General features: G+C 33.7%; 1 protein-coding gene across 1 annotated transcript in view; it reads right to left on the bottom strand.

Annotated features, from left to right (window-relative positions):
* LOC107013896 overlaps positions 1-2,151 on the bottom strand; it is a 3,605-nt gene extending 1,454 nt beyond the window's left edge. Inside the window, exons 1-2 of the mRNA XM_015213773.2 lie at positions 1,630-2,151; positions 101-109 (exon numbers count right to left, since the gene is read on the bottom strand). Coding sequence (XP_015069259.1) covers positions 101-109; positions 1,630-2,117 — 497 coding nt within the window. The 5' untranslated portion in view covers positions 2,118-2,151. The remainder of the gene's footprint in view (positions 1-100; positions 110-1,629) is intronic.
* Positions 2,152-13,100: the final 10,949 nt, after the last annotated feature.

The raw sequence follows: 13,100 nt of genomic DNA on the forward strand, positions 1-13,100 counted from the left end.
AAGGTTTTATGCGGCATTCCATATGCATACCCATATCTACTCGGCCCACAAGTCAAGTCTAACCAAACTCTCTCATCCTGTTCTTGAGTAAGTGGCATACCTCGATTTTCTTCCGGCAGAGTTTGTTGTAAATCCTCCAAAGCTTGAAGATATCGATTCTAAATTGAATGTTATCATATGAGAATAAAAATTTAGAAAATAAGTAATTATTTTTTTAAAATTAGAGGCTTACATAGGTCACTTCAGCTTGCGGTTCAACCCACACGTCTGGATCTTCATGATTTTTCTTCTTTCTAATGTGTGTTGCCTTAAATGCCTCAGCTTGAGTTACCGGTGTTCCTAGTTCCTTTTCCTACATAAACTAATAAAGTTATAATCAAGAGTAATTAAATATTAATACATAAAATATATAAACACAAAGAAAAATGATACACACCAATTTCCTCCTCACACTTCCTTGACTTTGAGCCCCACTTGTGTGTAGAGAACCACCCTTAGTAGATGATCTTGCCTTTTTACCGATCTCACTCATCTGCTTAAATCTTGGATCATATTTCCAATGCACAAGTAATTTTGCCCAATCCTCCGGTAGAACCCAGCTAGGTTTGTTATTATCTCTACGAGCTTTATTAAACAAACTAGCAAGAGTATGCGTAGCTTTCTTGTGAAAGTTTGCACAAATTTTGGCCTCATGTTCCGGACGCCAAGCACATTTTTTCTACAATCAAAGCATACATTATTTTATTTGATAAGTATTAATGAAGAAAAGTATTTTCATAGTGTTAAACAAATAAATTCGAACATACCCTGAACTCCAAAAATATTTGTCTCTTGAGATTGCTAGGGAACTTGCCCCATGTAGGATAAGCATCTCTATAGAGTTCTTTGATTGCCTGAGAAATGATCCCCACAACATCATCTGGATTGAAACTGTAATACAAAGTTTTAACAGTTACAAGTTAAAACAAAGACAATTAAATCATATAATAATAAACATACCATATTTTTTTTTAAAAAACCTTACGTGTAGCCTTCAGGCTCGATGACAAGTCTATTATGGATGTCCCTCATGCCAACTTGTGTATTGTCATGACCAGGTGTATCTGACAGATTTGTGGTAGGAGTGTTAGGCTCAGAACTATTACCTTGAATGCGAAGACTCGACATCATAAGTTGTGAAGCAGATGATGATGATGGCTGTGAGTCTGCAGGGTTGTGAGTATTAGTGCGAGAGACAGTAGACGTTGGTCGATTATCCTCTGGAGGCAAAACACTGTATCCATGTGGGGTAGCATTCCCTGATGTGGGCATCATCAAAGGTACCTGAGGGGGCGGCTGAGTATATTCCAGTGGTGGATGCATATAGGTCGAAGGAGGATTAATATGTGGAGGCACGGTCGTCCTAGAATAGCAATGTGGCAGAGGAATAACATGCAACCATTTTCACAACAATGAATTCTCATCGATGACATTCCTAACTTTGATACCAACCTCTTTGCCTTATAGAAATTATCAGGTATCTCTAGATTTGGGTCAACTAAATCATGAATAAGGTCAATCACAGAGTCCATTGCCCCTTGAGGAACATTCCAATCTGATTTGATACTTAATAATCTAACCGCAATAGACAACTGTGAGTGTGGACTCCCCTCATATAAAGGCCGACTAGCAGCTTCCAATTGTTCAAAGAAAATTTTACATTCAGCATTAGGAGCTTCTTCACCTTGATTAGCAAAATCAAAATCAGAATGCACACCAAAAGCATCTTGAACCATGTCATCAATTCTATAATGTTGTGCATTAGAATTCACAGTGCTACTACTTTCACCAGGAACATAATGTTGAAATACATCAAATTTATTATCAATTTCTCCATGACTAGTCCACACAGTGTATTCTTTTTTAAACCCATTTCGATAGATATGAAGCTCAACAACATCTGGTTTTTCATAATTAAAACATTGACATTTATTACAAGGACACTTAATCATACCACTACGTTGAAAAGGATCTAATGTCTTTGCATACTCCACAAAACCAGTGACACCTTCTACAAATTCAGGTCTTAGCCCCATTCGACCAAAATTAGTCATATTATACATCCAACTACGATCCATCTACATAAGAATCATAAATTAAATTTGTCAAGCACTACATTATGTAATAATTTACTGAAAACAAATTGTAACAATACAAGTAGGGATTGGTTAACGAGCCTTGTGCAAATGAATTTAACTTATTAACTAACTAAACAAATTTCTAAGTCTAATTAGTTTAGTTTTGACTTAATTCCAACACTATAGTCACCAATGTAACTTATTAACCAACTTAACAACTTTCTAAGTCTAATTAGTCTAGTTTTAACTAAATTCTAATACTATAGTAACAAGTTTAACTTGTTAACCAACTCAACAAATTTCTAAATCTAATTAGTTTAGTTTTAACTTAATTCAAACACTATAGTCACAAATTTAACTTATTAACCAACTTAACAAATTTTTAAGTCTAATTAGTTTAGTTTTGACTTAATTCCAACACTATAGTAACCAATGTAACTTATTAACCTACTTAACAACTTTCTAATTCTAACTAATTTATTTTTAACTTAATTTCTTATACTATTGTAAAAAGTTTAACTTACCAAATAACTTAACAAATTTCTAAGTTTAATTAGTTTAGTTTTACCTTAATACTAACACGTAGTTACAAATTTAACAAATAATTATTTCTAAAATTTAAAGCTAAGTGTCAACACTAGATGGACACAAATTGATTTTGTCATCAGTAGAATCAACTAGTGTTGGTACTTATGATTAACAAATAATTATTTCTAAAATTTAAAGCTAAGTGTCAACACTAGATGGACAAAAATCAATTTTGTCATCAATAAGATCAACTAGTGTTGGTTCTTAAGCTTAACAAATAATTATTTCTAAATTTAAAGCTAAGTGTCAACACTAGATGGACACAAATTGATTTTCAAAGAAAATCAATTTTGTCATCAATACGATCAACTAGTATTGGTACTTATGCTTAAACAATATATTATTTCTAAATTTAAAGGTAAGTGTCAACACTAGATGGACACAAATTGATTTTCAAGGAAAATCAATTTTGTCATCAATAGGATCAACTAGTGTTGGTACTTAAGCTTAACAAATAATTATTTCTAAATTTAAAGCTACGTGTCAACACATATTTAAAGCTAAGTATCAATATTAGATGGGTACAACACATATTATAGAAAACAATTGTACTTCAACTTTATTAAATTTAGAATTGCCATACCTTATCTCCTACTTTGATTAAATTAAAGAAGTAGTATAATCTTGTATCAACTTTTTTAGATTCTGAGCTTCCTTAGTGGCCTAGCAAGAAAAAAGGGAAAAAAGTTAACACTAGAAAATAGAGTTTGAACTCCAATGGTGAAAATCAAGTATTTGATCCCATGTACTAACTTATTTTCAAAGAAAATCATGTACCCTATTAAGAGTTACGAAAGCCAACTAGTTTTACAAATTATTATTGATTGGGAAACTTTTTCAATATCTATTTGACACAAATTCTTTTAAAAATTTCAAAGATAATCACATTGGGAATGATTAAATTACTAATACAACAGGGTAACATTCAATCTACTTGCTACTTTTTAATTATTTTAAGCACTTAGAATTACGAAAACCAACTAGTTTGTTCAAAAAATTCACCTGGAGATGGAGGCGGCGCGACCTCCACCTGCTGAGGCCCGACTGCAAATAGCGCGCAGAGATAGAGGCGGCTGACTTTCTCGTCAGAAGAAGATGAAGGCGGAGATGGAGGCACGTCTGGAGATGGAGGCACGTCTGAGATGGAGAAGATGACGGCGTAGAGAGGAGATGGAGAAGTCTGGCAGAGAGGAACGATGAGAGAGAGAGGGACGATGAGAGAGAGAGAGGAACGATGAGAAAGAGAGAGGGAAGAAAGAGATAGATAAATTTGGCTAGGGTTTTCTTTTGTTTAAGAGACCTCATGAGGTCGCTATTTGAATTAATATTTTATAAAAAAATTTTAATGTAGGAGAGACCTCGTGAGGTCTCTAATTTTATGAGAATTAGATTAAAAATTTGAAAATTTGAAATAAGTCAGGTATAGGAAAAAATAAATTCATTAAATTGACCTCACGAGGTCTCTCCTACATTAAAATTTTTTTATAAAATATTAATTCAAATAGCGACCTCATGAGGTCTCTTATTATAGACCTATTTTTGAGGTCTCCTTTTCTAGGTCTCTTTTTGGCCTTTTTTTAGTAGTGAAACCACCCAAACCCAGCTTCTGTTCGGGACCTAAAACAGGATCTTGCTGACCTTCGAATCCGATCTCCACCGTTCAAATCAACCACCAAAATGTCAGGAACACTCAGTACAAATTTCAACCCGATCCAACGGTTAGTTAATCAAAAACAAGATTTGAACGTTGCTGGTCGGAGAAAAAGACTGCAACAAAAGAACCTTTTCTTTCTCTCTTTTTCTCTTGTTGAGAGCTCTCTAAAAAATCTCTCTTACGTTCTAATGTCTTTCAAAGACAATACCAATGAGAAATTAATTATTCTCTCAAGACCATCCTCTATTTATAGAGTTGTGCTTTTCCTTACAAAGCCAAAACCAACTACAAATAGGATTACAATTCCAATCCTTTTCCTAATAGAATTGGAGAACAAATAAAGAGAATAATTCCAATCCTTTTACAAGTAGGATTAGGTCATGGGCCTTTGGCTGGAACATGGGCAATAACCCAACAAACTCCCCCTCCACCCAAGGGGCCAAATGGACTTCAAGTGGAGGATGTCTTGGCAGGCTTCATGCCTGCCGCACTTCTACAAAACTCATGCTTATCTACAATCACCACTTTTGTAAGCATATCTGAAGGACTGTCATCAGTGTGTATCTTCTCAACCTCAAATAATTTCTCTTCTAGGGCCATTCTAATCCAATGATATTTTCTACTAATATGCTTGGACTTAGAATGAAAGGTAGAGTGCTTGGTGAGATAAATAGCACTTTGATTATCACAAAATAAGACAAATCTTGATTGTTCAAAATCAAGATCTTTGATAAACTCCTTCATCCAATGCAATTCCTTGGCACCTTCTGTAATGGCAATATATTCGGCTTTTGTGGTAGATAGAGCTATGCACTTCTGAAGTCTTGATTGCCAAGAAATAGCTCCCCCTCCAAAAGTGATCAAATAGACAAAAGTGGATTTTGAATTGTCAAGATTTCCTCCCAAATCAGAGTCCGTGTAGCATACTAGTTTAGACTTGCCACTACCAAAGCACAACTACATATCTGATGTACCCTTCAAATATCGTAGTATCTATTTCACTGCACCCCAATGTTCTTTTCCAGGATTGGAAAGAAATCTGCTAACGGTACCAACAACATGTGCAACATCTGGTCTAGTGCACATCATAGCATACATCAAACTACCAACCGCGGAAGAATATGGAATACTCAACATCTCATTCTTCTCTTCATTAGTCGATGAACTTTGAGTCGTACTCAACTTAAAGTGTTTAGCAAGAGGTGTACTAACCACTTTTGTCTCTGTCATGTTGAACCTCTTGTGTACTTTCTCAATATACTCCTTTTGGGATAGAGATAACTTCTTCTTGTGTCTATCTCGATAGATTTGTATGCCTAAGATCTTGTTTGCTGGCCCCAAGTCCTTCATCGCAAACGAATTGCTTAACTCTTTCTTGAGGACTGCAATTCTAGATTTATTTTTGCCAACAATCAACATATCATACACATAAAGTAGTAAGATAATAAAATCATCATCAGAGAACTTCTGAAAGAATACACAATGATCTGAAGAAGTTTTCTTGTATCCCTGGTTTTCAATGACAGATTCAAACTTTAAGTACCACTGCCTTGGAGCTTGTTTCAAGACATACAAACTCTTTGTCAATTTGCAAACATGGTTTTCTTTCCCATCAACTACAAAACCTTCAGGTTGCTCCATGTAGATCTCCTCTTCTAAATCACCATGAAGAAAGGCAGTCTTGATATCCATCTGCTCAACCTCTAAATCTAGACTTGCGGCTAAGGCTAGAACCATACGAATGGAGGACAATTTCACAACAGGAGAGAAAATTTCATCAAAGTCAATCCCCTTTCTTTGACCAAAACCTTTGACGACTAACCTAGCCTTGTATCTAGGTGCAAATGCATGTTGATCTTGCTTTAATCTAAATATCCATTTATTTGTTAAAGCTTTCTACCTTTCGGTAACTCCACTAGCTCATATGTGCCATTCTCGTGAAGTGACTTCATCTCATCTTCCATGGCTTCTACACACCTATCTCTATGAGTATCTAGCATGACTTCATCATAACCTTCAGGTTCTCCATGTCAGTCAAGAGGATATACTCATTAGGAGAATAACGTGTTGAGCTTCGCTTTTCTCTAGTAGATCTTCTACAAGAGGTTTTTGGAGCATCCGAAGCGGTCATCCCAACATGAGTTGGTTGATTATCAACCACAACATCATCAGTAGGAACAATTATATGTTCTACACTCTCATCATTATCTTGATCATTACCTTGGGTTCCCTCATGTGCAGAAGATGTATTAATAATATGAATTGGATCAACATCAACTAAGCTCTCATCAGTATGAGAATCTAGTTTCTCACTCTTGTCAATATCTTCAATAGTTTGATCTTCAAAGAACACAACATCACAACTTTTAATGAGTTTCTTATCAATTGAATCATAAAAGCGATATCCAAACTCATCTTGACCATAACCGATGAAGATACATTTCTTAGTTTTAACATCCAATTTTGACCTTTCATCTTTTGGAACCTGCACACAAGCTTTACACCCAAACACTTTCAAGTGATCATAAGAAACATCCTTATCAAACCAAACTCTGTTTGGAACATCACCATCCAAAGCAACAACAGGAGACAAATTGATAACATAAGCAACAGTGTTAAGTGCTTCAGCCCAAAAAGAATTTGGAAGTTTAGCCTCTGAAAGCAGACATCTAACTCTCTCAACTAAAGTTCTGTTCATCCTCTTTGCCAGACCATTTAAAATTGAGGAGTCTTTGGAGGAGTCTTCTGATGACGTATTACTTGCGATCTGCAGTAGTTATCAAAGGGACCAATATACTCACCACCATTATTAGTGCGAATACATTTTAATTTCTTTCCCGTTTGTCTCTCAAATAAGCCTTGAAACTGTTTAAACACATCAAGCACTTGATCTTTGGATTTTAAAGGATATACCCAAATCTTGTGAGAATGATCATTAATGAGACTATCACAGTAAAGTGCACAACCTTTTGACTTCACTTTGAAAGGACCACAAAAATCTGAGTGTACTAGCTCCAATAGCTCAGACTTTCTTGAAGGAGGATGACTGTGAAAAGAAACTCTTTTCTGTTTCCCTGCTAAGAAATGAACACATCTTTTCATCTTTGTTTGTTTCATACCAGCAAGCAAATTCTTCTTAGCCAAACAGGTGATTCCCCTCTCGCTCATATGACTAAGCCTCTTGTGCCACAATTCTGATAAAGTCTCGATCTCCACCAAATTTATAGAGTCACCAAGAATCGATCCTTGTGTCACGTATAAATTTGAATGTTTTCTTCCTCGAGCTAAAATCAGTGAGACTTTTTGGTGAGCTTCCATTGGCCATTGCACAAGTCATTATGATAGCCATCATCATCTAGCTGTCCTACAGAGATCAAATTTAAGGGAATGTCTGGAGCATGCTTGACATTCTGAAGGACCAACGTTGAACCGGTATTGGTTTTCAAACAAACAGTGGCAACACTAAACACCTTAACCTCACCAGCATTACCCATTTTTAACAGTTCAGAGTTAACACAAGTATAAGATGAAAAGAAGTCTTTTCTTGGTGTGACATGTGATGTAGCTCCAGAATCTACTATGCAACTTGTATCTTGAGATACAAAATTGATGATGTCTTTATCACAAGCGAAGAGAAGGTCATCTTGGACAACATCAACAACATTATTTTCATTGTTTTCTTCCTTCTTCCCTTCTTTAAGATCTTGCTTCAATTGTTTACAAAATCTTTTAATATGTCCTTTCTTTCCACAATGATAACATATAATATTTGGATTCTTGAATTTTGACTTGCTTCTGCTTTTACCTCTACTCCTCGGATCTCTTGTCTTATGTCTCCCTCGATCTTCTGTATATAGAACATCTGAATGTGAAGATGTGTCTTGAGATTTTCTTCTAACCTCTTCATTCAACACACCACTCTTTGCATATTCCATAGTCACCTTTCCACCAGTGGCAGAATTTGTTAATGAAACACGAAGAGTTTTCCAAGAATCCAGTAGAGTATTAAGAAGCCAAAGTCCTTGTATTTCATCATCCAAATTAACACCCATTCCTGATAGCTGATCAGGAATACCATGAAAATCATTTATATGATCAAGAATAGGACTTCCCTCCTTGTATTTAAAGGTCATCAATTGCTTTAACAAGAACAAATTGTTATTGCCAGTTTTTGAAGCGTAAAGCGTCTCCAACTTTTCCCACAATGTTCTCGCATGTGTCGCATTCACAATATGGTTGCGAACATTATCTTCAACCCATTGTCTTATATATCCACATACTTGTTAGTGCTCAAATTTCCAATTTTCATCGGTCTCGGGTTTATGAGCAGAAAAAACCGAAAGATGTATCTTCTTCACGAATAATAGATCTTTCATCTTGCTTTTCCATATGTTGTAGTTTCTTCCGTTTAGACATACCATCATGCTCATATTACCCTCTATATAGATAACCTTAGCTCTGATACCAGTTGTTAGGACCGGAAATAAGTAGGTGTAAACGCAGAAGCTAGCAAAGCAAACCTCAAAAGACCACGAGTAAGAAGACAACGAGAAATATACCAAAAGACACAAAGATTTAACGTGGTTCGGTCAATCGACCTACGTCCACAAAGGAGATGAACAATCCACTATAAATATGAGAGTAAAAAATACAGAGGGAAACAACCTCAACTAAATTCACTCAGAATACATGGGAGGTTCACACAAGTGATAACATATCAAGCTTGTGATCCACAATTTCTGTCATTAAGACTACATTTTGAATGCTGATTAAGTTAGAAGGAACATACCTCTATTTATAGAGTCCTAAACTTTTCATTCCAGAAAAAGGATTAGTCAATCCAAAACCTTTTCCTAAAAGGAAAACCTATTTATGGTAAGAAATTTAGGGCAAATAAAACCCAACAACTTGTACATGTGATAACTATATTTTGGGGAGTTTTATAGAATGACTATGTTTTTCGCTCTTATGTTATTGTAGATTTACTTTCCGCATATTCTTTCGTGTTACTGAGTTGAGGCTGACTTAAGAAGGATTAAGAAAAGAGGAAAATCCATGAATTTAGGAGAAACTAGGTATGAAATATTATGTTTGTTGTTCTTGTTGATTTTGTGATGTTTTTACATAGATCTAATTCAGGTGGTCGGTCTATAATGTCTACTCAGTAGGTGTATTCTATTGATACTACTCCTGCTATATCTCTTGCTTGTGTAGATTGTTTGAACCGTGGGAATTGACGGTTACTTAGCATCAACTTTCATCTACTTCATTCTCAATTAAAAATTATGTCATTTATTTGTGTCATTTATTTTATTATTTTAGTCGTTCTTTGTTAGAATATCTTGTACCCTATCAAAACTAGGTTGTGTTAGTTTTGTTAAGTTTTCCAAATAAGTTTCTTTATTTTAGTTACCCTTTTTCAATGAAGTTGTTTTATTTAATTACTTTCTATTTATAGGGATAAGTGGTAAGCATTCACCTATCTAGTTAGATTAGAGTAAATGCCCACAAGGCATCGTACTTTAGATCATGCATAATTAATACGAAATTACGAATCAATCATTTAGATACTTTCATTTCTATTTTTAATCGCTATTTTTGATTAAGTGGATATTGAAGTTACGTCGTCTTGTAAGTGTTTCGTGGTAATGGTAATGAACTTAATTACCATAATTTTGATAATCGCTTGAATATATTAACAATAAGTACAATAGTAATGAAACTCTTGTTAAAAATAATGCTAACTAATACAACATGAAATGAAATAAAATTGATTCTTGTATATAAATAAATATATGGTCCAGCTTAATTAAAATATATCTTACTTAGTGAGAGTTGTCAAAGGTCATATAAAGAAATCAATCTTATACATCCTATTGATGTAGGAGAATTCGTCACCGTTTCTAGTGACGGAGTCAGCCATTTTATAAAGAGTGTGCATAATTTTAAAAAGTACTCCGTGATGTGAATTTTGACTAATAAAAATGTTTCAAAAAACACTTGAAGGGACAATAATCGAACCCTCAACCTTCCGCTTTGCACTTCCAGCACTCATTTTACCATTAAACCAACTCCTATAATTACTCAAGTGTGTGCAAACCTAAATATATATTAAAAATATCGTAAATTTATCTCGTAGGTACGGTATAACTTTCCGATGAAGGGTGTTCACTTGCGCACCCTTCGTTAGCTGTAGCTCTGCCCCTGACCGTTTCACATGTCGCCAACTGATGTTTGTACAAAATAATATAAGGCTCCAACATCAGGCAAATAAAAAATTAAGACGAGTCTAGCTCTGAAATCACATATTGAAGTACGTCCAATTATTTCAAATAAAAATTTAACTTGTTAAAAAAATATTTATTTATTTAAATTCGAAAAAAAGACATAAAGTGACACCTGAAGTTGTCCCAAATTTTCAAAAAGACACCTAAACTATGCTAGCGTCCTATTACCCCCTAAATAATTCTAAACTGATATTATTACATAATTTATCGTCAACCTGGCATGGAGAGTGTATGCACACTCTTAGAGAGCGTGAACAAATAAAAAAATGAATATAATTTTATTTTTGCAAGTATTTTGCTATAAAATACATTTTCTTGTTTTTCTTATTATTTTAAATTTCTTTCTCCTTATTATTTTTTTCTTTTTCTTTCTTCCTTCTTCTTCAAAAAATCATTTTCATCTTGATTGAAGTTGCTCACTTTAAATGTCACTTTTTATCACAATTTCATCTCTCCTTTTTACTACTATTAATTTAACTATCTCTTTAATTTAAAACTATATCTAAACATTAGTAGGTATTATTTAGTTTTTTTAATCCAAAGTTTAATTTCGGAGAATTATGATTCTTTCAAAATTATCATTTCTAGTTTTGAGATTATATGAAAATGAGCTAAATTAGTGAGATGATTAGGGAGTATCATATAATTTTTGTTTTATCCGATTTCAATTAAGTTCTTTCAATTTTCGAAAATCAATTTATTCTTTTAAAATTATGATTCTAATTTTGGATTCATATGAAAATGAGTAGTTGATGATACTTCAAAATTTTAAATTATTTAGAAAAATAATTTATTTTGTTATCAATAATTTAGCAAAGTATAAATAATATTATGAATAGAATTTGACCGGAGAAGAAGAAGAAAAAAAAAGAAAAAAAATGGGAGTGAAATTCAATTTGACATGAAGGGTGGGAGGTGAAGAGAAAAAAAAAAGAAAATGGAGAAAGGTGGAAGATAAAATGAAATTTAAATAAGTCAAAATTAAAATCCAAAAAGTAAGAGAGAGAGAGAGAGAGAGAGAGAGAGAGAAATAAATAAATAAAGGAAAACTTAAAACGAAAAATATACATTTTTAATTAAATTAACGCGTGTCATGTATTGATTGGTGTGTGAATACACTTGTTTCTTAAAATTTGGGCCTGATCGAAAAATGGTATAATAATACCGGTTCATAATTGTTTAGTGGGGTAATATGACAGTTATAAAGTTAAAGTGTCTTTTTAAAAATCCGGGACAATTTCAATGACTACTTTATGTCTTTTCTCTTTAAATTCAAGAATGAGACCTCGTACTCTCTGCTTCCATTCTCTTTGACCTTTTTAACAAATTCATTTAATATTTTTATCTTCCCTTAAAAGCATGAAGTATCAACTAACTAAAACAAAAGGAATCATACTTATATTTTAACATGTCAATGTCTAGACCAATTTATGCATACACTATAATCATGTAACTTTTTCCATATTAGGTTATTAAAGATGTAGTATATACCTATAAGAAATAAAATTTATCTTCATTGTCAGGGGTAACTCGACAGTGTTAAAAAAAGACATGCGCTTTAGGCCTCCAAATTTAAGGGCCTCATTTTTTTTTTATAATAATAAGTCATAAATTATAATTTTTTTAATAAATATTGAGTACTATTTGTAAAAAAAAGTAAACTTTGTATGAAAAATGAAGGAATTATAAGAAGAAATTTGATATATTTGGAGTACTTATATCATGAAAAATAATTAAAAATAAGAATAGTTATATTATCGATTGAAAACTAGAAGAAATTAATTATATAAAAATTATTATCAATTCGAATTAAGGCCCCGTTTAATTTTTGCTTTAGGCCACTAATATGCTTGAGCCGCTCCTGTTCATTTTTATTGGAAAAGGAGATTATCTCTCTCCCAACTTAAAAACTAGATTTCTTTTAACAAAATTTTAACTTGTCTAATTAAAAAATTGTTTTAAAAATTTACTTTCAAGTGGAACCTAGTTACAAGTGTCTTCTTAAGAACCTGTACCTTCTAACCAAAATAAAATAGAACATATACCAGCTAAGTAGACTATTTTTTTCCTTTTTTAGTATGCTAACTTGCGAAAGTAAAACAAAATTGAGTTCTCCTAATGAATTCTAAATTCACTAATTTGTCATTCAATGAGTATCAGAGATACACTTTGTAACGACCTGTTTAGTCGTTTTGAGCAGCAGATTTTATTTCTGGAAAAACTGGCTGAGTCGACGGATCCCACGACGGACCGTCATGGGCACGACGGACCGTCGAGGGGGTCTCGTTTCAAAACACTTAGAATTCTGAAATTTGGGTACTGAAATCGACTCTCTGAACTGCGTGACGAAATGGCAGGACGGACCGTCGTGGGCACGACGGACCGTCACAGACTCTTCAAGGAAATTGAGTCTCTGAACTCTGTGACGGAGCAGCAGGACGGACCGTCGCAGGC

Source organism: Solanum pennellii, chromosome 3 (assembly GCF_001406875.1).
Source record: "Solanum pennellii chromosome 3, SPENNV200".
Lineage (NCBI taxonomy): Eukaryota > Viridiplantae > Streptophyta > Magnoliopsida > Solanales > Solanaceae > Solanum > Solanum pennellii.